The sequence below is a fragment of the Strix uralensis genome, chromosome Z (genome assembly GCF_047716275.1).
Source record: "Strix uralensis isolate ZFMK-TIS-50842 chromosome Z, bStrUra1, whole genome shotgun sequence".
NCBI classification, from domain to species: domain Eukaryota; kingdom Metazoa; phylum Chordata; class Aves; order Strigiformes; family Strigidae; genus Strix; species Strix uralensis.
In genome coordinates this window covers 22,109,070-22,136,020 of record NC_134012.1, presented here as the reverse complement: position 1 = coordinate 22,136,020, position 26,951 = coordinate 22,109,070, and the positions used below count along the sequence as shown (strand labels likewise).

The 26,951-nt window shown below is 50.8% G+C and overlaps 1 protein-coding gene across 1 annotated transcript; it reads right to left on the bottom strand.

The window, feature by feature from the left end:
* Window positions 1–1,688: 1,688 nt before the first annotated feature.
* LOC141938230 (uncharacterized) lies at window positions 1,689–26,951 on the bottom strand. Its single transcript, XM_074856899.1, has 6 exons — window positions 26,909–26,951; window positions 26,133–26,458; window positions 12,484–12,641; window positions 10,551–10,732; window positions 8,685–8,782; window positions 1,689–2,578 (listed from the first exon to the last, which is right to left on the bottom strand). Exons 1-6 carry the CDS (start codon window positions 26,949–26,951, stop codon window positions 2,534–2,536), a joined length of 852 nt encoding a protein of 283 aa, XP_074713000.1. The 3' UTR covers window positions 1,689–2,533.

The window sequence follows — 26,951 nt, the reverse complement described above, 5'->3', positions numbered from 1 at the left end:
CCCAAGGGGACTTTGTGCTCTTGGCCACGGCCTTCTGGATCCAGCCATTCACCCTGTTTCCAGTCCACCTCACTCACGCCTATGAGGTTGTGACGGGATGCAGTGTGAAAAGAATTGTTAATATGGAGGTTAAACAGCTTCCCTGCTCTCCCCTCATCCACCAGCCAAGGCATCTTATTGCTGTGGTGGGTTAACCGTGGCTAATAACCAAACTGCCACCCAGCTGCTCGCTCACTCCCTCTCCCACCCCAGCGGGATGGGGGAGAAAATAGGAAGAATGGGAATGAGAAAGCTGCTGGGTGGGGACAAGGACAGGGAGATCTGCAGGCAAGACTTGATTTGAAAGAAAGTAACTCAATTGTTTTCAGTTAAAACAGAGATTTAATTATGAATTCAGTTATTGGGGAAAAATGACAAATATTAAAACAACATCTTTCCTCTCTCCTGTCTTGAACTCAGATTCACTCCTTCACTCCAGGCTCCTCTCCCCCATCCCGAGCAGTGCAGGGGCGTTTGGGATTGGGGGTCACAACCAGTACATAACTGTTTTTCTCTGCTCTTGTGTCCCACGGTTTTTCTCTGCTCTGGCACTAATCCTCCATGGGCTGCAGGGAAAGACCTGCTCCACCATGGAGCGCCTCCTCCTCTTTCTCCAACCGTGGTGTTCCCTCCATCGTTTCTTAATATGTTTGTTCCCTCCACCTCTACCGATCTGCTCTTTTCTGCCCTTTCTTGAACATGTTTTCAGAGAGGCACGACCAGTTTTGCTGATGGGCTGATCTGTGTCCTGTGTTGAGACTGTTGTGGAGGTGGAAACAGATCTGTCTGGCACAGGGAAATCTCTGGCCTCGTCCCACAGAGCCACCCTTGCAGCCCCTCCAGCTACCAACCCCTTGTCACATACACCCCATACAGTCACCCGCTGTGGAAAGGGGAGGTGCAAATTTTTTTTTTCTTTCTGCTGAACTATGCTTTCTTTATTGTTCTGTGTTGGCAATTAAGAAACAACTTCCTATGAGTGTGCAGGCAGTTCTCCAAAAAAAGCAGGTGGGAATTGGTGCAAATGAGCTGCAACCTTCAGCTACAGACAGAAAGACTGGATCTAAAAAAGCCCAGGGGGCTGAGAAGAGAGACCTCAGTGGTGGGGACATAGTGACAAAGGTTAGCCATAGAGTCTGTGACCTCACTGAGGTTGCTTTTCCTACATGCTTTTTCAGACTCCATCAGGGCACACGCAGAGTCAGTATAAATTAGAGAATGCAGGTATTTCTTGATCTGGAAGGTGAAAACTGAAGAAAATAACAAAAAAACTTTTAAAAAATATTTAATATGGAAATCACCTGGTTTTATGCTACAGTCTGGAAATGTCTCTATTTGCAAGAATTCAAGAATTAAAAATTATGCACAGAGATGTTGCTCTTTAGAGCACACAGCTGTCTCCACCACAAGCTGTCCTACTAGCGTCTTGCATCTCTGTCTGTTCCTCGCCAGGCTGTAGACACCAACGCAGCTACCCCACCTCTCTCTCACCCCAACATCTCCCCTCCTTTACTGATGTCTCTCCATTGTTGCTGCCTTTGTTGCTCTCGCAGGTTCCGAGGAGCCCTGTCAGCTCCTCATCCAAGGGTGCATTGCTGAGAGGCTGCTGAAGCTTGTGATTCGCCAAAAAAAGATTCTACAACTCAAAATAGAGTTATACAGCAAGTATGTTTTACTCCGGCCAGGGTGCAAGGGGATTTCTCCACAAAGCTTGCATGCCAACAGCACATTCTGCCAAAAACTTATAGAGTGTGGATATACATATTCATTGGATTACATAACACAAACATACATATGCATGAGTAGGCTGGGTTAGTTCTAGAGGCTGGGGTCAGCAGTTTATGTTCTCTTTGCACCTGTGCATTGCCTCCTGGTGGGGGTCTTTGGGAGGAAGGCTCGTAGTCTTTCTCACCTTGTTTTTTTTCCCCGGAGCATGCGCAGATTCTCTTGGCCAATTTCTTGAACAACAAAAATGTTTTTCAGCCGGTTTACTCATCCTATCTTCAAAGGGAACCAATGAAACTTCTACCATCCATATATGGCTATCTTTACTCATTACCAAGGCCCAACTAGTTAGAGCACACCTGTTCCTCAAGGACGAAAACATGATATTTTGCTGAACACTGCAGTTCTTGGTAGATTTTCACAGTAAACTGCTTTGTTTTGATGGACACAGTAGTCCTTGGTAAAATTCCACAGAACAGTCTGGGCAAGCAGGATTCTTAGCAATATTCAAAAATACTGTAAGTAATACTGTAACTTGCTATAAGTAAGTAAATAAGTTGCTAAGCAGTTTTCTATAAGTAAATAAGTAAATAAGTCTTAAAATAAGTAATCATTTCTCTGTATCAATTGTCCAACCCTTGGAATGTTATCCCAGCTGCTCTTCCACATGAGCACCACTGATACTGCCCCAGGAGACCTGGAGAGTGTCAAGCATGACGACATGACTCTGGACATGATGTTCAAAGGCATTCAGGCACAGGTGATCTTCTCAGTCCTGCTGGGGAGTGGAAGAGGTTTGAGAAATGAACAGACCCTGCAGGTAGACAATTGGTTGTGCCATTGGTGTTAGTAATGGGTTTCTATGACATTAATACCCTCCCTGGGGAAGAGATGGGATTCACCTGATGAAGTGGGACAAAACTATTGTGGAGGTTTGAACTCAGCCGGCAGCCAGGCGCCATGTGGCCGGCCGTTCACCTCCCCCCTCCCCACTCTGGTAAGATAGGGGAGGAACAAAAGAAGAGAATTCGTGGGTTGAATAAAAAGAAAGAATTTACTAAATATAACAAGAGAACAACAGTAACAATAGTGAGTTCAAAAAGAAAACGGGTAAAATGCAGCAGTGGCTTACTGAGCGCGACGACCACCCCCACCCCAGCAACACCACGACCCGACAAGCAGACGGCACCCGTGCAAGCCCCCAGTGAAAAGCCGAGAGAGAGCGAGTGAGAGAGAGCGGAAGAGCCCGCCCACCTGGGCATGACATCACATGGTATGAAATACTCCAATGAAAATTAACTCCATCCTGGTCGAAACCAGGGCAGGCTCCACCCCTTATTCCATACCATTGAAGTTATGCTCAGGTTTCCAAATACATCTTAAGGAATCACCACCCCTTTTTCCTCAAGTCTCACCAATATCATTCCCTTAGTCTATGGGCCATCCTTCCACAATGTCTGCTGAGTTCATTTGGTCCATAACTTCGGGTTCCATCTATTATGACAGTCTATAAGGCTGAGGAATGAGGAGGAGTTGGCTCAGTCGGTGGAGCAGGAGGCTTTGGATGTGGCATGGGAATGTTGCAAGGCACCAGCTGCAATAACAGGGTTATTTGACAGTCCGGTTCATTGGCTATTCTCACCTAAAATCAAATCTCCCAGAGGCACACATTGGACCTCTCCATCCTTCTGCATTACCCACGAAGTACACCCAGGTCCTTGGACAAAAGTAATCCCACGCATGGGTTTACGTTTACCCACTGCAGGAGTAACCCAGACGGTCTTCCCCAACATATTCCTAATGCACACTACGGGGGGCTTTATCCCCATCCATGGTATGTAGGAGGTTTGATTGAGCAGGGCCAGATTGCTTGGCAGATCCTCTGGTATTGACTAACCAGGTGGCTTTTGCTAAATGCATGTCCCAGTGTTTGAAAGTTCCACCACCCATTGCTCTCAGTGTAGTTTTCAGCAATCCATCGTATCGCTCAATTTTCCCAGAGGCTGGTGCATGGTAGGGAATGTGATATATCCACTCAATGCCATGTTCTTTGTCGCAGGTGTCTATGAGATTGTTTTGGAAATGTGTTCCATTATCTGACTCAATCCTTTCTGGTGTGCCATGCCGCTATAAGACCTTCTCCTCAAGGCCTAAAATGGTGTTCCAGGCAGTGGCATGGGGCACGGCATGAGTTTCCAACCATCTGGTGGCTGCTTCCACCATTGTAAGCACATAGTGTTTGCCATGCCGAGTTTGTGGGAGAGTGATATAATCAATCTGGCAGGCCTCCCCATATTTATATTTTGACCATCGTCCTCCATACCAAATGGGCTTTAACTGTTTGGCTTGCTTGTCTCATGTCTCACATTCATGGATTACCTGTGCAATAGCAGCCATGGTTAAGTCCACCCCTTGGTCACAAGCCCATCTATATGTTCCATCTCTTCCCTGATGGCCTGAGGAGTCATGGGCCCAGCGAGCCATTAATTGTTCACCTTTTTGCTGCCAGTCCAGATCCACTTGAGCCACCTTAATCTTAATCCACCTGTTGGTTGTTCTGATGTTCTTCAGTGGCCTGGCTCTTGGTTACGTGAGCGTCTACACAACGTACTTTCACAGCCAAGTTCTCTACCCCAGCAGCAATATCTCGCCATCACGCAGCAGCCCAGAGGGGTTTGCCTCTGCACTGCCAGTTGCTCCATTTCCACTGCTGTAACCACCCCCACAGCGCATTTGCCACCATCCATGAGTCAGCAGAGACAGAGCACTGGACACCTTTCTCGCCTGGCGATAGCCAAGGCCAGCTGGATGGCTTTCACCTCTGCACACTGACTCGGTAGGCACGGGCCAGGCCCCAGCACGTTGCAGTGAGCTGTGTCTCTCTGGAATTACCCGGGTGACACCATACGTTTTCCAAATATTTTACTATTTTTTCGGAATTCTGCCCCTGTTCGGGAGTGAAGTTCCAATACACCGGAGGTGCCCACTGTCCTCGGCACTTGCCCATGCTGTCCCACACCCACTCATAATTCTCCAACCCTGGGGTAGATCTCTGGGTGATACTCTTAAGTAGTTGCTTAACCCTGAACCCATGCAGGAATGCACTGGCTCCCAGTGGTAAGATGACAATGTTAGTCTCAGTATTCTGAGGGTATTCAAAATTCCCCAAATTCTCAAACACAGTTGTAAGTAGCCTCAGGACCGACGATGTGCCATATATCAGTGTCACATATCAGTGTCACACAGTTCAGCAAAACAAAAATCTTAATCCAACTCCCACGGGTGGTGAGCAGCAGCACAGGCACTATATACAGCAAATGAGGTGATGAAATTTTAAGGAGCCAAGTGATCAACATTATGACCAGCAATTAATAAGCCAATATAATGAATGCTTCTAACAAACTGTTATGACACACTGACCAGATCTGTCGTTATCTCAACCCTTTGAGCCCCACACTGGGCGCCAAAAAGGACTGTTGTGGTTTGAACTTGGTCAGAGCCAAACACCATGCAGCCAGTCGCTCACCCTCCCCCTGTCGGGGGAATGGGGTAAGAGAGTGGAGGGACACAAGGAAAACGCGTAGGTTGAGATAAAAAAACACCAGTTTAGTGACTGTAATAAAACAAAATGATAATAGAAACTACAAATGGGTAATGCACAAGGCGATTTCTCACCACCCACCGACTGATACCCAGCCCGCTCCCGGCCAGCAATCCTGGCAGAACAGAGCTCCTGTCATTGCAAAACTGGAAGCAAGAGAAAACAGACCTGCTTTATATCCTGAGCATAACGTCACAGGATATGGAACACTCCAATGGCCAGTCTGGGCTGGGCACTCCGGCTGTACCCCCTCCCAGCTCAAGAAAATTAACTCTATCCCAGCTGAAACCAGGACACTGCTGTAGCAGATTAAACATACTCTGTGTGTGGGAGATAACTGGACACAGGCGAGCAAACGCTTCAGGTGACCGGAGAGACGGGGCAGTCTGCAGTGTTTCTGTTGGGATCAAAGCAGAAGGTCCAGGGGCTGTGCCGGGGTGTGTGAACCCTCTGGGATGAGCCTGAGGGTACAGGATGGTCCTGAGGGGACATGATGGGGGCCTGGGGGCACCCCCAGAGGAGCCATGGCCCAATGGCAATCTGGGTCCCTACGCCCTGCAGCAGAACCCCTGCCCCACATGGCCTGGGTGACGGGTCACAATGTGACGCCCCTTTGTGACATGCCTCCGTGTCACCCCTCTGTGTCATCTGACGGCACCGTCTCTAAGCAGCGCAGCCCTGCAGTGTCTGACAAGACAGGGAAGGGACAGGGCAGGAGCGCACTGAGGACACTCCTGAGCACAGCCCACATCTTTCCCCGCCGCCCCCGGCATTTCCCTTAAGCTGAACTGCCTCACTGTCCCTCAACCACTTTCCTCCATTTTTGAGGATGGCAGAGAGACCCCCCCACCCCAGGATGGTTTGGGAGGAGGTGGGTGTACCCCAGGAGAGCAGCTTTCCTCCAGAGCCCCACGAGGTGTCCATCGTCCAGCCACTGCAGATCGGTGAGTAGAGGGCTCCTCGGGGCTGGCTTGATGCCGGGACCCTGTTTCCTCAGCATGGTGCCATTTAAAGCTCTTTTCGCCATCTGGGAGGCTTGTTGGTGAAGATGGCGTGTCCTACCGACTCTTCCATGTTTCCGTGTAGGCGAGACACTGACGGAGGAGAATCCAGAGCACCCAGAGCTCCAACCAGGATGGGATTCTGAGAGCACCTTGTCGCTTTCTTCGCTTGACAGCAGCGACATGACAATGGCAATGAGCTCCCTCCTCTCAGGGACCCTTGTCCGTGGCATCAGCTTGTGCAAGTGAAGGGACCAAGGGATGGTTGAGCTGATCAGCCGTGCAGCACCGTCAGCATGCTCGGACTGACAAGTCTTCCCCCGCCGTCCCTCCTCCTGTAGGTGTTTGGTGAATACCTCTGGCCTTCTCAGAGGATGGAGGTTCTCCTCATGGCCATCGAGGCCTTGACGGCAGACGATGTCCACAAGAGGCAGATGGACAGCGATGTCGTGGACATGGCCGTGAGAGACCCAGCGTCCTGGCTGATGGATGTAAGTGCCCCGTGGCTGGACTGTCCTCCTGTGTCAAGATGTGTCAAGTCTTGTTCTTCCCTCCTGCCCTAACCCGGCTCTTTGAGGCACCTGAAACCATTTCAAGGCAGCAGGGATGGATGGGAATGGCAGCACCATCCTTACCCATGTCCCCTCCAGGTGCCAGAAATTATGACATACATCCACAAAAATGTGGAGCACATCCGCATGGAGCCAGCCCGGAACAGCCTGGACTCACTGCTGCTGCAGCTGACCAAGTGGAGCCCCAGGGAGGTGGTCAGGAGCCTTTTGAGGATCTCTCCAACATGTGACAGGTACCAGCCTCGACAGCCTTGAGGGCTTGTTCCCCACGGGGAGAGTGGCCCAGAGACTCTCTAGCTGTCAGACCCACGGAAAACTGCGGAATATCTATCCCTGAGGAGCAGGGCTCTCCATCCTACCATGCTTCCCCCTTCAGCCTGAGCTGGCCAAAGCAGAGCCCCTGCCCCATGGGAACAGAACCTCACCCCCCTCTGCCTCCCCAGGCACCCCAAAATGAGGGGGGTGGGCAGGGCCGGGGTCCGGAGGAGCCGAGGCAGCCCAACTGACTGAGTTTGCTCTGGCTCCGCAGCGCTGCCATGGCCATGTGGGAGGTGATGATCTCCGTGCCCTTGGCTTTGTGGAGCGTCTTGTTGGAGCTGCTCGGCGTGCTGCAGGACTGGTGGCTGCGCAGGGTGTTCAGCTCTGCCACGGAGGACGCCTGCATCTACCCCTTGACTGTGAGTGACCTACGCTCAGCCCCAGTGCTCTGCCTTCCTCCTCCTCCTCCTTCCCCTGCTCAGCACCAGCCAGACACCTGGGCCACATGCTCGGGCCTACCCCATGCTGGTTTGGCCCCACCAAGCCTGTCCCGGCACAGGCAGCACTCTGCCCTCCCCCTGCCTGCATCCCCCTGCCCAGCTCTGCAGCCTGGAGGCCCCAGGAAGGGGCAGAAACCAGAGTCAAGGCAGTTGCTGGCCCTGGGTCAGAGATGTGGGGACTCTGAGGTGGCTTCAGGGGGAGAGGAGACACTTGCCATGGACCATGCTGGTGGAGGGGAGGGAGCCCTGCAGCTCTGCTGGTGTCTCACCACTGTCTCCATTTTAGCTCCTGGCCTGCGCTGACATTGACGCGGAGGAGTTTGCTGCCCTCTACAAAGCCCAGAGGTACCTGAGGCATCCCAGTCCAGTGATGCTCTCGATGGTGCTCACGGGCCTCATCACGCTCTCAAAAACACCTGAAATGGTGAGCAGGGGGTCGGCCAGGCGAGCCACATCGGTAGCCGGGGGATGGGGCGGTGGGGGGAGTCTTTCACTGCTTCACAAAAAGGCAACGGTGTGTTTCATACAGGCCAGAAAACTGCCGGTGCTGCTGCTGACATACTGGAAACCCTGACAGATGCCAACACCGATGTCAAGACCAAGGCTCTGGTGTTGTTCATCAACGTGATGAGTCACATGAAGAGGGAAGAGGCCAACCTCATCTCTCTGAGGCTGGCAGAGAAGCTCCTGCCCCTCTTTGATGATGTAAGGCTGCCATGGGAGCCTGAGCCAAGGCAATGGCTGCAAGATGGCTTCCCTTCAGTGTGGCTATGTGGGAAGCATTTGGGCAGGGGCCCCCCCCTTACTCCTCTTGTGTAGCCTTTTGGGGCTCTTCCCCTCCCCACTCCTCTTCCGTGGCCTTTCAGGGCTCTGGGGCCATTGAGCCACAGCTGCAGATCTGGCCGACAGCTCCTGTGTTCAGGATCCGACTCCTGAGCAGCTCGAGAGCAGCTCCTCCCCCATCAGCCACGCTAACGCCCCTGCTCACCGTGGGCAGGGTGCTGAGCTCCCTCTGTCCTCTTCCCTGCCAGGAGTCCAGCCGGCTGCGGGAGCTCTCCATCCGCCTCTTCAGAGATGTGATGAAGTCTGCGGTGGGGAGAAACAAGAAAAAAATGGTGAAGACAGTGCAGAGTGTCCTGCTCCCACTGTTCTTCCATACGAGTGACCAGATTGAGAGTGTGGCCAAGGTGCAGTGATCAGCAACTGGTGTCGTGGGGAAGGGCGTGCTGACACCATGGGGGTGGCCTGGGCATGAGGGACAATGGGAATGTGTGTCACTGCAGGGTCCTGCTGTGCTGGTCCCACTGCTGCAGAGCTGGATGGGGAGGTGGGGTCCCCCCCGGCCCACAGGAAGGGTCCCTGCAGCCCCAGCACGAGCAGGGCCAGAGAACCTGGCACAGACAGTTCCCTGCTCAGTCAGGGCCAGCTCCCAGAGTGCAGGATGGCCCCAGGAATGAAGGGGGATCCAATCCCAGGATCATGCCGTTCCCCCAGCTCAAAGCCAAGCCCAGAGGAGGAGGATGCCAGGTCTCCTTCCCTGGGCTCTGGTGCCATCTCCCAGCCTCTGCTTCTCCACAGGCTGCCCGGGACACCCTCAGTGCCTGTGGAGAGTTCCTGCACTGGAGGAGGCTCAGCTCCGTGGCCAAGACATGGCAGACACACCTGATCGGACAGTGCTTGGTGAGGACAAACCCCAAAGCCCAGGGCTGGCTGGACGAGGCCTGCAGCCGTGCCATGGGGAGGGCTGTAGCCATGCCATGGGGAGGGCTGTGCTGCTCTGCATCGCTGCCCTGCTCCAGCCCCGCTGCTCCAGCTGCATCCTCCTTCCCTGCCCTCCAGCACGCAGCCCCCAAGGGCTCTTCTCCAGGAGACCCCGGCCCATCTGGGCCCTGGCAGCAGGACGGAGGGGTCTCAGCACCCCCAGCCCCCTCTGCCTGTGGCACTCTCTGGCCCTCAGCCCCACAGGGCTCCTGACTGGGAGACAGGAGTCACTGGGAGGGAGTGGGGGTACTGGCAGGAGGGACTGGTCTGGACGGCTGCGGAGGGTCCGTACCAGCCCCATGCCCTTGTGCTCCCTCAGATAATGCACAACAGCAGCAGGATGGATGAGTACCTGCGCCAAAGCCTGCCCTACGTGGAGGACTCTCAGGCCACCGTGCGAGAGGTGGCTGTCAGGTTCATCGGTGAGTCCCCAGGGACACATTTCTGGCTGCCCGGCCCCAGTCCCCACTGGTAGGGCTCACTGGGGGTCTTGCTGTGTCCCACCGCCCTCGGGAGCTGTCCTTGCCAGGGGACAGCCCTGCCGAGGGGGAGCGGAGCTCTGACATTAACTCTGTGCCCCAGGGCTTGCTGTGCGGCGCCGGAGGATCCTCAGCCAGGAGAGGCTGTGGCAGATCCACGACGGTGAGTAGGGCACAGAGCCCGGGCAGGTGCTGCCATGCCCGGCCCCACCCCAGGAAAATGCTCCTGGGGCAGACGAGCAATGTCAGAAGGTTTTTTTTCAAGAGCAGTTTCAGAAAGTTGTTTGTATCTTAACACACAGGTTAGCGTATCTCTTTAGTAAGGTCTTGAAATTGGAGGAATTTTGTTTTCTCACCAAAAAGGAAGGGAATTTGTGGGGAAAGAACAGCTGTCTCTGTCCTGCCCCTTGCCAGGAGGCTGATGATGTCCAGACTCCACATTGTGATGCTCAGATCAATACACGGGCTCGTTGAGGGCACACACAACTCTAGACTAGCTCGTACCGCAAACGAAAAAATGACTCTGTGGCCTGGCCGAGTCCTGAGCTACTTTGTGTGTCCGAGGAACATGGGTCATTCCTGAGCAGCAGCTTCAGCCGCTCTGGTTGTCTCACCAGCTCCTCCTGGCCAGGGAAGCAGATGAATGGTGCTGGCATGGGCTGGAGGGGGGTCCTGGGGTCTCTGCGGGCAGTGGGGGTTCACGTCTGCTCTGCTCCCTTCTCTCGCAGCGCTCCTGCCCTTGAGGAAAGACTCTGAACTTTCCATCAGGTCCCTGGCAGCCGAGACTGTCTCCATCCTGACAACAGAGCAGAGGCCAAGATCAAGATGGAGCCTGCGGTCGCTGTGCTGCTGGCCCCGCTGAGCCTCGGAGAAACCATATGCTCTGGAAGAAGGCTGTACTGGAATAATGATTTTTTTAAAATAAAGCCAGAGCCACAAGCCGCTGGGACTCCATAGCGTCCTTCCCATGGGGACCACCCTGAGTGTGCTGAGCAGGGTCCCCCCCGGCCTCTGCCGCTGCCCCCAGGACCGCACACCCGGACCCAGTCTGGAGAGGAGGAGGAGGAGGGAATCTTTAGCCCATCCTGCCCCTCCCAAGACATCTCAGGGCATGAAAACGCACCCGTGCGCCAAGCTGGCACGTCGCCATTTGTCCCAGCACCAATATCCTCTCTTGTACTGGGGAGCTGGCTGGTTTTGACTGGGCACTGGTTAGTTGCTAGAACATTCTGGGTTCAAATTGGGGGATTCTGGGGTCCAAAGAGAATTTTGGGGTGAAACAGGGAGGCTTTTGGTGGTGCTGGGGCAGATTTTGGGGTAAAACTGTGGGATTTTGAGATTCTGGATAGATTTTGGGATGAAAAATAGGATTTTTGGGGGTGCTGAGGCTGATTTGGTGTCAAACTGGGAAATTCTGGGATCAAAAGTGGGAGATTTGGGAGTCAAAAATGGGAGATTTGGGGGTCAAACGTGGGAATTTTGTGGTAAAATTGGGAGATTTGATGGTGAAACATGGATCCTTGGGCCATGGATGATTTTGGGGTGAAAAGGGGGTTTGCGGGTCTCACCCCGCAGCACCCAGGTGAGGGTGGCCCCGGTGATGGTGGCAGCGCTGTCCCCCACCCCCATGGCCTGGAGGACCACCCAGATGGCCAGGGCGCCTGTCAGGGTCTGCACAGCACCTGCCCAGAGCTCCCAGTCACCCCCAGTTACCTCCCAGTTACCCCCACCTGCCCCACCTCCCTCCTAGCTACTTCCCAGTCCTTCTCCTTAACCCCCAGACACCTCCCAGTAGTCCCCCACCACATTCAATTACCAGTGACCCCCACCCCATCCCAGTGCTCCCAGTTACCACCCAGTTACCCCCACCTACACCCCCTCCCTCCCAGTTACCTCCCAGTCTCTCCCAGCACTGCCCTGGCTCTTCCCAGTGGCCTCCAACCACCTTCCAGTGTCTCCAGTCCTCTCCCGGTGCTCTCAGGTCATCCCAGTGCCCCTGAGTTCCCTCCCAGTAGCCCTCAGCTGCCTCCCAACTACCTCCTAGTACCCCCCAACCCATCCCAGTACTCCCAGTTACCACCCAGTTACCTCCCAGTACCCCATGCCCATACTGCCTCCCTCCCAGTTACCTCTCAATTCCCCCAGGTCCCTCCTAGTAGCCCCCAGCTGCCTCCCAGTGCCCTCCAGTCCCCTCCCAGCACCCCTTCTGGTGACCACCAGCCCCCTCCCAGTTCCTTCCAGTACTCCCAGTAGCAACTGGCGTGCCTCCCAGCACTGGTACTGGAGGTAGTTGGGGCTGACTCTCTCGGGGTACACTGAGGCAGCAGCATCTGCTGAGGGGGGACACATGGAGGGGGGGTCAGGTACCCCTGGGACCCTCAGGGACCCCAGATCACCCCTGTGACCTCTCCAAACGCCATTTGCCTCCCCCCCCTCCCCCCAATCCTGGTCCCTCCAAAACCCCCTTAGCCCCCACCCAGATCCTACTGGCCCCCCAGTTCTCTCCATTTTTCCCCTCAAGATTCCAATAGTCTCCCCGGAACCTACCGGCTGCCCCTTCTCTCCCTCTTCCTCCAGACCGTGGAGCACCTGATGGGGAACGTGCTGTGCCTCCTCCTCTGCCCCTCGGCATGACAAGCTGAACACCAGCTGGGTCCCCGCTTCCCGCGCAGCCTCTGCACCAGCTCACAGTTGTGATGCTCCTCCTGCTTGGAGCGCAAGAGGGATCTAACTGAAGTAAATATCCAATAAATGGGCTTGTTTTAAGAAATCCTGTGTCCATGAGTGTCTGGGCAGCACTGTGTTGAGGAATATCACCCCTTGGCTCCATCTCCACTCTGCAACAAACAGATGAAGTTTGTTGTTGAATTTACGTTTGCAGTGGTTACACTCAGACGTTTAGTGCCTCCTTCTCTTCTCTCTCTTCTCCTGGTGGTCTCCACATCTCCTCCTCCCCGCCTCCTTTCCCACGGCCCTGACCACCTCTGTCCTCGCTCCAAAGGCCGCTGCTGAAATCAGCTGTTCCATCCCCAGGTTGGGCTTTTCTTGGCTGAGATCAACCCACCACAAGTGGTTCCCTTCTTCCCTCAGGGAAAGAGCACAGAAGGCACAAACAAAAGCAATCCTATTGGTAACGAGCAGAGTGCCAGTAGGAAAGGGTCTCTGAAATTCAGTGATGTGTGCAAATCTAGACATCTCTGTCCCCAAAATGAGAATTAATGCGTTATGTGGTGATTCGTACACGTATAGTGACTGATTAGAAGATTTTGCCACCTCTTGGGTGCCTGCTTAAACTACATCTCAAGTGAGGGGAGGTTGCTGCAGGCGCAGCGCTGCCCTGCGGGACCCCTGCATCCAGGAAGAGGGGGGAAGGGGGCCTCCCACTTAGGGCTACCCACCCCCCCAGCACCCCCTTTCCCAGGGTCCCCATTCCCCCCAGCACCCCAAAACTCCCATCGGGGGGGAGGGGAGGGGTGTTGTACACAGTGCTGCCCTAAGGGACCCAGGCCTCTGGGAGGGAGGAGGGAGTGGCCGAGGGGGGTCAGGGGGATTTGGGGCACAATCCCCCTCCCCAAATTGCCAAATTCCACCCCCCCTGCTGCTCACCGAGGGCGAGGCAGGAGCAGACCCACTGCAGCACCACCGCAGTCTGGAGCTGGTGATGAAGGGAGAGCTGGAGTGGGGCCAAGTGAAGGGGCATGGCTGGGGGGACACTGGGACTGGGGGGGGGGTCAGTGGGAGCAGGGAGGGGCACTGGGAGCTGGAGAAAGAAAGGCAGGGAACTGGGAGCTGCTGGTTTTAGTGGAGCTGGTCCCACCCTGTGTCCACCCCAACCCCTGCCCTCCTCTGGGCGGGGGTCAAAGGGTTGGATAACGGTGGGGCTTGTGCAAGTGGGTGTGCAAAGGCTGGGGCTTGTATAAAAGCTTGTGCGAGCTTTGGGGCTGGGGAAAGGCTTGTGCAACATTTGGGACTTGTACAAATGCATGTGCAAAGGCCTGTGCAAAGTTTGGAGCTTCTGCAAAGGCCTGTGCAAAGCTCAGGCTTGTACAAACACACGTGCCATGTTTGGGGATGGTGCAAATGCAGGTGCAACACCTGGGACTTGTGCAAAGCCCCATGCAAGCCCTGGTGTGTGTCCAAGAGCCCTGGGACATGGGAGAGCAGGAATACACTGCGGAGCACTGGGGGACACTGGGATGAGCTGCTGGGCACTGGGCAGCTCTGGGGAGTACTGGGATGAACTGGGACGAACCAGGGGGCACTGGGAGTTTATTGGGTTATTAACAATATTCTCCTGTTATTCCTGACAGTGTCACAGAAAGAACTCTTCAGCTTTACCTCCTTGTCTGGATTCACAAAGAAATCATATGGTAATTCCTAGTAATTATGAAAATTAATCAGAAAATAATACTGAAGAAAGTAACAATCACAGCTGAAAAAGAGAGTTAAAGGAAGGAATGAAATGAGCAAAAAGTGCGTCAGCTCTTGGAAGTTGTTCCTACACATCATGCTTGTATACTAATCCTCTGAGAGATCAACATCAGAGGAATTCCAAATTCTCTTTCAATGTTATGTCTACGAGAGAACCCAAAATATTCTAGTTCATAAGTAACATACAACAAATTAATTCCATGGCATCATCCTGAGGAAGAAAAGAAAAAGAAAACTAAAAGGATTTCAAGCACTGAATATGATTTGAGGGAATAAAGATTTGATTTGAGAAGAGAAGAAAAAAGAAGCCTGGCACCAAACAGTTGAGAGAGCTTCTATATAACAGGGAGCATGACAAAGGCAGATGAACCAGATAAACCAGACAATTTTTTCTTCCCTTTGAGACGAGAACAAACTACCACTATACAGATTATTTACATTTGAAAAAAAAAGTACTTTTTCCACGTTCCAAGTAACTAGTTAACAAGATAAATGAGGTAGTTTTTTCTATTTTATTCTATGATTTTTTTCACAAGTCTTTGTCTTCATACCAGTAAAGGATTAAACCAATGGCCCCGACATGCCTCCTGAAACCAAAGTCCTGCCTTCCAGCATGTCCAAGCTCCTTGCATAAACATTGTGAAAGTGATGAACCCAACTGGAAACAAAATTCTGAAAACAGGAAAATGTCCCCTACCTTTCTTTACCATCTGTGAACATACTACGGCTGTTAGGAGCCAGCCCTGTGGTGAGCAGGAGGTTGGGATCAGTTTCAAATTCCGTTAACCTGTGCACATTGAGAAGGGATGTATCCTGCAGGGGAGGCAGGGTGGAAACTTAGAAAAAGGAAAAAAACCACCAAACCTCAAAGGTACAGAAAGCATTCTAACAAGGGAAGCAAAGCTGAAATGCCACCCTCGGCACACAGAGCCGCGAGTCCCTCGCTCCTGGCAGCAGAGGAGTGGTTTCTTATTGTAGGACATTAGATCCTAAACCAAGTGCCACACAGCATTTGGCTGTGGGAACAATGAGTGTTTGGGATTGTTCCTGGGAAACAGCAGACACTTCCCTGCATCCCCCAGAGCGCAACTCCATCACCAGGGTCTGCACGGGATACTCTGTGCGTAGCTGATGTCAGCAGGAACAGAAAAGCAAAGGGCTCAGCTCAGGCAAAGGAGTCCCTGGCTCCAGTGCCAGCATGGGCTCACACCACACAAACTCCAGATTCCCCTTTATAGATGTAAACCTGCACATTCTCTACCTCTGCACACATTTCAGAACATTGTCTCCTCCAGAACAGAGAGCAAAATACCACAGAGACGTTACAAAAGAAAGTATTCTGATACTGAAGAGCTCTGGTTGACATGTCAAGCATCAGGCACCCCAGCAGCGGGTGGCTGTGGAAGGCGTGTGGACAGAGATAATTCACTGGGCACAGGGAATGCGGGAGAGGAAAGCTCACAGACAGACGCCAGAGGATGACAGCTTGGGCATTTGTTGCCAGGTTGAGAGAAGGCCAAAACACATGACAGAGAGAATTGAAGGCAGGTGGTTTTCCATTTCTTGGGTTTGCTTCTCAGTCAGAATGGAGCCGGGGAGACACACAGCTTCAGCACTTTGTTTCTGCAACTGTCTTCAAAGTCAACACAACACAGGATGGTGTGTATAGAGGACCCCTAAAACCCCACATACGCTGCTGGTGGATTCACTTTCAGTCTTTTGCATTTTATTTTACCTTCCCCACCACCACTTCTGAAGCAGCATAGCCACTGTGGAGTTGCTGCTTTATTTCCTTCACCACCAACACCGTCCAGCTGCAACATTTTCTTCCAGTTCCAGCAGAGATCACACCTGCGCTGGGCAGCACAGACTGGCCAGGAGCACAGACACATCAAACCAGTGATACCAACCTGCCTGTGCAGCATCCGCCACCAGAAGTCACAAACAGAAACAGCAGCAACAACTGTAGTGTCACTGCAGAAAGACAGGAGATCTGTATCAATCTGTCTGTGTTTCTAACACAGCAAACTGAACTACACCAGCAAAGAGAGCAATCTCATCTTCATAAAGATTAGAGGTCTTTTCCAAACAAGAAAAAGCATGTTTGGATTATCTTCTTCCTGAGAGTTTTCAGTAGAAAAATTAACATTCACCAGTTTAACTATTTCTACACATAACAGGGCATAGTAGAAATATGAATTCTAATGCAATTACTTTTGGGAAGAGAAGAAATATCCCTAAACACTTGCTATACATCTTTAATAGAAGAGACAGAAAGTATTGCAAAGCACAGGGCCAAGCTGAGTGCTCTGGTTAAGAAAAAAAATCTTCCCATCTCTACAATTGCTCCATAACTGTCCTCAGAGGGGTTTTGTCCCCTCCTCAGAAACACAAACTTCCAGTCACTCGCAAATACAAAGTACTGACCTGAGTGAACCACAGTAATTCCCAAATTATTTCCCCAGGGCAAATTATATCTGGTAAAGAAGCTGCAGGTAATTTCCACAAGCTACCAAGAGAGTTCACTCTCCCTTTTGGTCACCTCGTAAGGGAGGAGCGGCTTCTCTGGGCCAGAGGAGCAAGGCTCTGCTTTTATTTATTTTCTGAGATGAACAAAACCTGCTTAGGGATGTAGAGCTCCAAAAAAATCATTTCTATAATGCTATCCAGATTGTACTTCCTCTCTCTCTGCCTCCAGTATCACCAACAAAAGAACACCCCATCGTTCTCTTTCACACGCACACTTGAGACGCTTGTTGCAGAGACAAACCCCTTCAGGTGAGTAAAGCCTCAGCTCCTCGTGGAGGCAGATCAGATGCAGCAGTCCTGCCATCCAGACCACTCTCAGCACAGGCGTCCCAGCAGCTCTTCAGAAACCCCAGCAGAATTCCTCCTTCTCATTTCCAACACAGCCATCCACAAATCCCCACCTCTAACTCCACTCACCCATACGCCATAAATTCTCTCACACAATTTGGGTCCAAAGAAGCGACTGCAGAAGCCTGGACCTTAAGTACCGTGAGAAGAGGCTGAGTAGGGCATAAATATACACCACCTTTTCCATCTTCTGCTTCAAATTTACAACAAATCCACAAGAAGAAATCTTGACTCTATTCAGTCCTTCCTTCCCCTCCATCCAAGTTACAACAGCCATCTCCTCCAGTGCCCAGATGCTGGAAGTCTCCACTCCTGCGTTCCTAGATTAAAGGTCCAACTCAGCTTAGGTACATCAATGCTTTGCTTAAAATAAATGCAACTGTAAAGACTCATATTGGCTTAGGATCTCCCTGAGTCAAATGCACACTTGTGAGAGAAAATGGGAACATATGTAAAAGAGCACTTCTAAAGAAATTTATAGTTAATTATTTGATAGAGAATGAACAGAAGTTTGTTTCCAAGATTACAGCACAGCTATATAAGGAGTCTAACAGCATTGGATACTGCCAATTAGGTATTTCACACACCACTTCTACAGAAGTTAAATGAAGTTAGCAGAGAGTGCCAGCTTTCCCATCAGCAGAAATACATGGTATGACCCTTGCAGTGGATGTAGTCATGTCAGTAAAAGAGTCTTGTATGCTTAGAGCTTGTGCTCACTTCTTCTGGTTTAAAGCAGCTTTATATCAGTATAACTACTAGAGAATGAGAGCATGACTTCAGAAAAAAAATGCCAACTAATGAAAGTGGCACAACACTTGTATCACCTAGGGGCACGGCAGCTGTGAGGCTTCCTCGCTGCTAACTCCAGACCAGGGGTAACAGGCTCCAGCAGAGTCTTCCAGCCCAAAACTGGAACAGAGAGACTCGCCGGCTGCAGCTGCAGGGGAACACAGACATGCATGACAAGAGACAGTTCTCTGTCAAGTCAGCAGCCGCCTGACCAAAGCCATGCTGACCTAGGAACCTGCGTGCAAAACCACATTTCAGTTGGGTTTCTTGGCTGCCCTTGTGTGGTCTGTAACTGGCCACTGTGTCCTGACCAGCCTCTGTCCTGGATGACACTCTTGCTGGGAGCAGGACATTTCATAGGTCAGACAAGGCTTGTCGTGAGGTCAGTGACAGGTGCAGTTTATCCAGGGATGAGGAAAATCCCACAGCCAGGCAACAGACCCCTGAAGGGGAACTACTTAACACAGAGGCAGCAGCAGCGGAGACTCAGCCTCTTTTGCAAATACACCAGATGGAATCCACAGAGCTGTGGTTAGGAGCATCAACACAATCCTCAGAAATATCCTGGCTCATCTGGTTTTGTATCTGCATGACTTTAAAGTATACTGAAGTCAAATATTTTGAGCCATGATCAATCAGTACTTCAGAAACACACACAAATGACTTGCAAAAGTGTTTTTCCCCCCGTATCCTCCTAAGAGTATCAGAGTAGTGTCAACAGACATCAAGACAGCAATTCTCCAGTAAATAACCAATCTTATGGGTATTTCCCTTCAGTCATATCTGTGTTGTTGTGTGCTCAGATGCTATGTCCAAGATGCAGCTTTTCATATTCAAGTGTAATGCTTTTGGTTTCTTCTAATGTATCTGTGAGCACAGTTTACTTTTTATATATTCCCGTAACTACAGAATTGACACATTTGTGAACTGTTCAGAAAAACAGGGAGTAGTAGATAGGCCACAGGCAAATTTGTTAAATAACGTAAAACAAAAGTCTATTTCTCCTTGGAAGTATTACATCCTTACGTGCAGTCACTATCTAGAAGTGTATTCAGCTTGGTACCTCTTGAGAAGGGGATTATTTTCTGAAGTGTAGGGAGTGGCGTTCGGAAGATCTCACGATGTACAGAAGGAATAGCTGTAGCCCTCCCTTGTTACAAGGTAAGGTGATGGATAGGCTTGTAATGTTAAGGGCACACCCACGAAGGAGGTACTTAGTGAACCTTAGTATATAGGTAAGATACACAGTTTAATAAACGGACATTTTGTATCCATCATATTGGTGTTTGTACTGATGTCCCCGTGAAGGTCTTAACCTCCTGCAGCATTAGTCTGCGATCTGAGCGCCACTGACGTGGATTGGCAGGTTTAATGAGGCAGGCTAATTGCGGTGTTGCAGTATTAGTCTCTGCAACCTGAGCGCCACTGACACGTGGAGAGGCAGGTTTAAAGAGGCAGAGCTAACTGCACTGAAGTGCCTAAGAGATGTAACAACACACACACATGCAGCTCGAGGAGGTAACTCAACCGATCAGTTTAACCACTCCCCTGTTTCATCCTCTTAGATGCTTTACAAAATCTCCCCAAAGACTGAGATGTCTTCTGACTTTAGACATGTAAAAGTTGACGTGTCTTTTTAACTTCTATAGGAAGTGGCAGGCACTCCTCAGAAGCGATCTATCCCACTTGCTCTCATACTCATCTCAGGACGTCGTGTGGCTGGGCAAAAATTCACATTTCTAAATTTGTTTACGCACACAGCAAAGGGGAAATTCAACTGGACACATTTACCTTCCTCATTTCAGAGAGGCCAGAAGTAATTTAAACAACCCTCCAAAGAAGGATTGATTACGGATGTTCTTCATATAAGGTACAGCTGTTCTCCACCACATCCAGTGCACCACTTCTGCTGCTGTCTTCAGTCTTTCCTACAAGGTGTTGGGAACAAGAGCTGGACAATTTAACTTTCTCCATAATCACAACTGCTTTTACACTCACCCCAGACCACTTGCACCAGCATGCCTCCCTCTGATTCCAGGGCACATTAGTGTTACACTCACGTCTCTGCCCGCACCATAACTACTCTCCAAAAGCCACCCCGTGCTGTTTAGCTCCTATGCCCAAGTTTGGAATGAAAACCAGCGGCAAACAAATATAACTAATAGAAAAATATTTAAATTTAAAAGGCTTTTGGACTAAGAAAACCTCCACCCCACAACAGGGAGTGCCCTACTACCAAAGCTCCAATAGACCCCGTCCCCTTCAGTCACTTTCCCACTCTTCTGCTGGTATAGATTGAATTTCATTCCACCTGCTGATCCCTGTACGGCCCCTCCAACTAATCTGGGCAGACAAGTTCATTAACCTTTACACAGCAGCCTGCTCAGTAACGGTCAGGTTGGGATACTGCTGGACTTTGGAAAAGTCAGCTCCTGCTCCAAGGTTCCGAACAACCTGAATCATCTCTCTGAAAGGGAGGAGGGAATTTTCCGCACCATCCTGATGTATCGCTGTTGGATGTTAATTTACTTTGTGTCCTGTAAGGCGTCTGGAAGCAGAATATGATTACTGAGATGGAAGATCCTAACCCAATACATCCATCACTATTTGCTGCTGTGGTTACAGTTATCAAAGGCCACAATAAGACACATTCTACCAGATCAGGGGGAAACAAGAAACTAATGATTGCTATATCCTTGTCTTATCTTCTTCCACTAAAGAGTTCAAACTGGTTTAAAAATTGGTGTTGTTAGACATGACTTCAAAGGCAAGAGGCATTTTATCACTCAGCATTGTTATCAGTGATAGAGCAGAGAGAGAGTACAGCAAAGCTCAATGGGGAGAAAAAAAAATTCTCAAGAGCAGAGGCACTTTCACTGAATTTAAAACTATGCATAGCCTAGCAGATACACACTGGCCAAAATTGACCTCGCATCTTTTAATGCGTAAAACAGCGCTGAAGGCTGCCCTGCAGTCAGACAACTACAGCTGGTGACTTGAACCATGATGTTAACCACCGGCGAGTCAGGCTGGGTAGATGGTCTCAGAGCTCTTCTCCTACCTCTGCCAACTAGTGCCACAGCAGGCAGACCCCCCCGGTAGGCTGAGGGCCCTGTGAGTGCCTGCACCCACCACCTCTCTCCAGGGGCCAGAAAGAGTCTGGAGATTCACAGGTGCCCCCAACCTCAGGGCAGCACAAGAGAGAAGTCAAATGTGCAAAGTCCTGCTCAGTGTGCAGCCCCGACCAGGTCTGCAAGAGCAAGGAATGAATTTACCCAGGAACTCTGGAATCATCTGCTGTTTGACAGGGAAGCAACATCAGGGACTCAGGAGTGAGTCCTGTTGTCAAGCAACAAGAGAGAGAAAGTGGTTGACTGAAGAAAAACCTCCAGGTTTTGTGTTCCCTAAAACAATTTTTTTTCCCCAGGTCATGTCTGAGCTGTGGCCTCTCCTCCCACACTCAGTCCCTCTAAAAAAAAAAAAAAAAAAAAGGTCTGTCAGTCTCATACAGCAAGGGTCTTCCACAATTTATGATTATTTCCATGTGCCACGATAAGACAGAATGAATGACAGGCTCATTCTCCGTCAGCTTTTCATGTGTTATTTCACAGCTGACACATACATCAAGCTTCTGTACAAGCTGCTTGACATAAGTGCCAGGAGGTTTATTTTTCGGCCTGCCTAATACTCTTTCTGATCTTTTGGATCAGCGATATACAGCATAGACTTCAGTATTTAAGATTTTAAGTCCTCATGAAACTGTGTTGCTGACATCTGCCAAGAAAGGCAGCTCAGGTAACATTCTAAACAAGAGTAATCTTAGAATCATCTATATAAAATGAGAGCAACAGCAGCAACAACAGAAAAGCATGCAAGGGTGGAGGGAAAAAGTGAGCCTCGAATAAAGGATAATGCCAAGATCTAGCAATGACCTTAAAGATTCAATGCAGCAGGAGAAAATAACCAGACCATGTGCCCTGCCACAGCCTCTCCTACTGGCAGACACTACAGGACAGGAAAGTAATCTCAGAGGACCCTGATAATGGCTCTCCAGCCCTTTACACAGTCAATGCAATACAAAAATCTACAAAATAGGGGGGTCCCCTGCATAATTTTTTATTCATAGGCATTCTGCTTTTTCTGCTCTGCTGCTAACCTTGCTGTCAATCTCAAAATGCTTTCTGGAGTATATCTCTGTAAGGACGCACACCTGTTTGCAATATCCCCTGTAAAATTATCTGAGCTATTCATGACTCGGCTCAAGTCAAAACCTGACCCAGCTGATCAGGAGCCTTCCGTGCTCACCATGTCTGCAGATCATCCTCTGATGTGGCTGTAAGAGAAGACTGCCTCTCCTCCCAGGCGGAGCAAGAAATCACCAGGAACAGAAAAGCCCAGGAGGCAGCAGGAGGAGGAGTGCTCCAACACTTACCCAGCAGCCACAGAGCATCTGCTTGGGCAAGTGCCCTACCTGAGGGCAGGTACAGACACATCCATGTGCAGAACCCCTGGTGAGGCAAGCTCTCTCCTGCAAGCCGCTCCTGGCATCAGAATGCTGTGGAGGGATTTGAGCCATTCACACCTCCCAGAGCTTCTGCCTCAAGCAGCTGCCCTAAACTGAAGCAGACTCATACTATGAGGAGTCACCCACACTCTGTTTTTCAAACTCATTTATAACTGTGCAGTCTACAGCTTTCAGTTTCCGTTAAAAAAGGAAAAGGAGATTCTGATTCTCAAGTCTCTTGATAGGAAATGGTTTCCAGGTTTAAAAAGGGCTCGAGTGTTTATAGTAGGATTTGGGGTCAAAAATCTTAACTCTGCATTGCTGACACACCCTGGTGAGCTGCCACAGCGGTGAGAAATGGGGCACCTTGTAACACAGCTGGCTAACGCCTTGCTGCTCTCCAGCTGTGAAGCCCATTGCCATGCCGCAGAGTAAGCACAGGCTCATCTCGGCGTTTCCGAGAGGACTTCCAAAGCCACCTCGGTCCAGAAACCAGGAACTTCTCTCCGCCACATCCCCCTCCCTGTGATCTGAGAGCTGTCTGTAGGCACCTCACTGATGTGGGCACCATGGACATGGAGACCAGGTTTGACTCCGGTCCTGAGCCAAGCACAGGGGCCACTCCATGGAGATAAAAGAAAGAAAAGGCCACAGCTTGGCTGCAAGGGCAAGGAAAGTGGGGAGAGGTGCTCCTTCAGGAACTTCAAAGGATAAGGGAAGTCTTGTTTGTTGAAATTATGTGTTGTTTCTACTGGCAGATGCTGTTATTTATCTGCAGGTTTCTAGGAAAGTGACATTAAGAAATCCCCATCGCGTGGTTTTCACCATGCAAAGAAAATGAGGGATTTTACAACAACAAAAAGAAAATCATACACTTTGTTTCTTTCTTCTAGGACACCTCTGTAACAGGCTGGCAGCACCCGGTGTGCTGTGCTCACCCAGCAGCACTAACCTGTCCTTTCCTGGCAAACTCTGTTCATACCCCAGCTGCGAACAGTCCTGGGGGCAACAACAAGAGCAATGGAATTCAGCATCATTTGCTGCTTGGGCAGGCTTTTGAGGAGAGGGATGGTTTTCTTTGAGTCATTGACACTAAACTTTTGGTACGTTTGATTTCTGAACAAGGCTCAGTGAAACAAAAGAAACTGCTGAAGTAAAAGAAAACAAATCACATTCATAGTTCTTCCACATTGCTCCTGATTGTTTCCAAATGTCAAGTCTAAACATCTCTGATTTTGTTGTTAGGAGATGTATTTGGACAGCCGGAAAAGTTACTCCAACCTTTTAGATACTGCCCCCACAGTCTGAATGCAAGAACATCTTAACCATGTAAATGTTATTTGCACACAAAAAGGAGGTTCATGTTTCTTCAGCCAGTATTTGTCCTTCTCCAGATCACCCCAAGATGGGGGTCTCTATTGCTCTGTAACACAGCACTTACGACGCTTGGAGGGCAGATGTGTCAGGCTGAACACTTTAGACCCTTGCCCAGACCAGAACCTAGCCAGGTGGGGAGGCTGGTGGACGTCACAGGAGCACAACATAATCCTGCTGGTAGTCCTGCCAGAATGATTGATTACTAATACTTTCAAAAAACCCAAAACAAATGCGTATTTCAAGCCCTTAGAGATGGTAACTCACTGCTTCTCTTGTTTCTGGGCTAACAAGATTTGTGGTAACCATTTTTGATGAACAGGACAACTTTCCAGCCAGCAATAAGCTGCAGGCAAAAAACCATATGTGAGCATTTAGAGGAATCACTTGGGTTTTTTTTAAAGTGCCAAGCTTAATATCCAGCAGGACGTTTCCCGCTCTGCTCTAACAAGAAATGGAGCAGCTGAGTCCAGCCTGCTGTATCAGAACAGCTGACTCGGCTCCCCTGCACACAGAGCCTGACTCTGCCACTTACATCGATCAGAGTTCCAAAAGTGCAGGAGCCAGAAACTCAAGTAAATAAAATCACCATTCCACCCCAGGGCCCACATTTAAATATACAGATGCCCAGAATGCTCCTACACTACAGACAGTGCAGACTGTGGTCCACATATTGAAATGGTTTAGATGGAGTGCTGATGGCACCCACCTATTAGAACATGTTTCCCAGTTAATGCCATAGCACAGCTGTGGACATGCAGTTATAATCTACAACAAGATATAAGCTGTTGTTTCTCCTTCCCTCCTTATTTTTGTTTAAAATGAAACTGGTTTGAACGTGGAATTAGCCTTTCAGAACACAAACACTTGCCAACTCCTGTGGATGGTGTTTTCCACTTCCTCTGGACCTCAGCTGTCTGGAATTGGAAGTGTTAGCAGCACACTTTGTAAATAATTGATAAAATTGCTGATTTCTGAATTGTTTTCCCTTGGCTCCTTACAGCCAAGAGAATCACACACAATTAATACAGCTGTAGGCTTAATGACAAGTCTTCAGTCAGACACAGCAAATTCCACCCCCAAAATCCCTATGTGTGCTCACAAACATGAAAAAAAATATTTTTAGAAAACCCTACACAGCTCAAGTGATGCATACTAGGTGAGTGTGCTACTAAATTCACTTGTTTGGTACACAAATGCTACCGAGCTTATGGACAAACTCAATGTTCTGAGCTTCCCCTTCACTGGAAGCTTAATAAGTGCCTATTTTTTAGGGTCTGAAGTGAAAGTTGACCCTCAGTCCGTGACCAGCTGAAGCTCGGACAGCGATACGCTGTGCATCCAGCCAGCCAGGGCTGTGTGTGATGCTGGGGCCTTGAGAGGAAGCATCTGAACCTCAACAAGCTGAGAATGGAACTCTGCTGCACAGGTAAGGAGCAAAGTGCTGTTGGCACTTTTTACAAGAGTGAAATACTCTTGTGTTGTTGTTCTGGATCGCCAACGGGAAGAAAATTTATACAAGTGTCACAGTTACATTGGCAGGGATTTTGTTATTCCTTTCCTCTGCATTTTTAAATTCTAGAAGTAAATTCATGCTCTTAATTAGACTCTGATGCCATAAAAATTTTATGATGCCATAAAAATTAGACAAACTCTGCCCTAAGCTCTGGCAGGAGAAGCAGCCCAGGCAGTTTTTCTCTGGGGCTCTGTCTGCCGTTAGCGATGGGATTCAACCATAAAATGGCTCATTCCCCCACACAAATATCTCACCCTGTGCCGGACTAGGGATGGGAAGCTGCTCCCAGTGCCCAGCCAAGGCCATCTGGCAGCAGAGCAGTTTCCTTCAGGCCTTTCCCAGCAATTCCAGTCTCATTCCGGAATCCATCTGAAGCAAGTTTGTAATTAAAGGTACCTGCTGGAGATACCTCATGGGCTCAGTGATTTACAGTGAGAGAGGCAAAATGTAATTAAAACGGCCAAATGAGGCTGGGTCGCTCCTCCACCAGGACAGTGCTGCAGGACGTTGCCTTTCTAGCCCCAAATCGCTGCTTCCCACCCCCCCCGCCCTCCCCGCCATTCCAGCTTCCCCCGGGAATTCAGCACCAAGAGCCACTGGACAGCCCGAGGGGCCGCGGGGGGGTGAAGCCGATTTTCTTTTTTTTTTTTTTTCCCTTTTCCCCCCCAACCTCCCGCCGTTTCAGGGTCCCGCTGTACTCACCCAGAGCGGCTGCTCCCTCGCAGGGGCCGGGCGAGGCTCCCTCCTCCCGGGGGTCTCCACGGGGGGGCTGAAGCCGGCGGGGGCTGGGGGGGGGGCGGGCAGGACGGAGCGGCGATTCACTCCCTTGGAGGGCGCCGGGCGCGGGGGGGGCAGTTTCCCCGCTCCCCCCTCCCGGGGCCGGGGCTGTGGGGGCGGCAGGGGGGGGCGGTTCTCGGCCCGGGGCCGGGACGCAGCTTCTGCCCGGCAAAGGCGGCCGGTTCGCCGCCGCCGGCATCGAGAGAGCCGCTCCGCTCCCCCCGCTCCGCTCCCCCCGCCGGCGCCCGGGGCTCAGCGTCGCGTCCCATCCCCGCCCCGCCGCGCCGGGTCCCTCCCGGCCCCGCCGCTCCCCCGGCCCCGCCGCCGCTGCCGGCCGAGCCCCCCCCCGCCAGCGCCGGCCCCGGCGGGAACCTCCACGGCTGCTGCCGCCGCCTGCGCCGCTGCGGATCGGCAGCCTGACGGGGCCGCCCGGGCGCGCACCCCCAGCGTACCCCCCCGCGCACATCCCTGCGCACATCCCCACGGACCCCCCGCGCACATCCCAATGAAGACTTCAATGGCAGACCGCAATTCTGTGAGTCCCCTCAGGCAACTGAAGTGACTGGTGCTGCAAAACTTAGTTTTATCTAGTTAAAATCTATTTGTAACTAGTTTGATCTATTTACAGTCAGTTGTGGGAAGCTTTTTATAATACACTGCTTTGAAACAGGCCAGAATGGCGCATGTAACGAATCACTTACCTGTGATGATAATGCACTGCGGCAAAATCTCTTTAGTTGACAT

Bases quoted from the DNA above. Each gene is read 5' to 3' on its own strand.
- LOC141938230 (XM_074856899.1), bottom strand. From the start codon at position 26,951: ATGTCAACTAAAGAGATTTTGCCGCAGTGCATTATCATCACAG. The intron at 10,733-12,483 runs GTAGGTTCCGGG...CTCTGTTGTCAG, and splicing joins AGGGAGAGAAGGGGCAGCCG to GATGGAGACAGTCTCGGCTG. The intron at 8,783-10,550 runs GTGAGACAACCA...TCCCCACCGCAG, and splicing joins TCCCTGGCCAGGAGGAGCTG to ACTTCATCACATCTCTGAAG.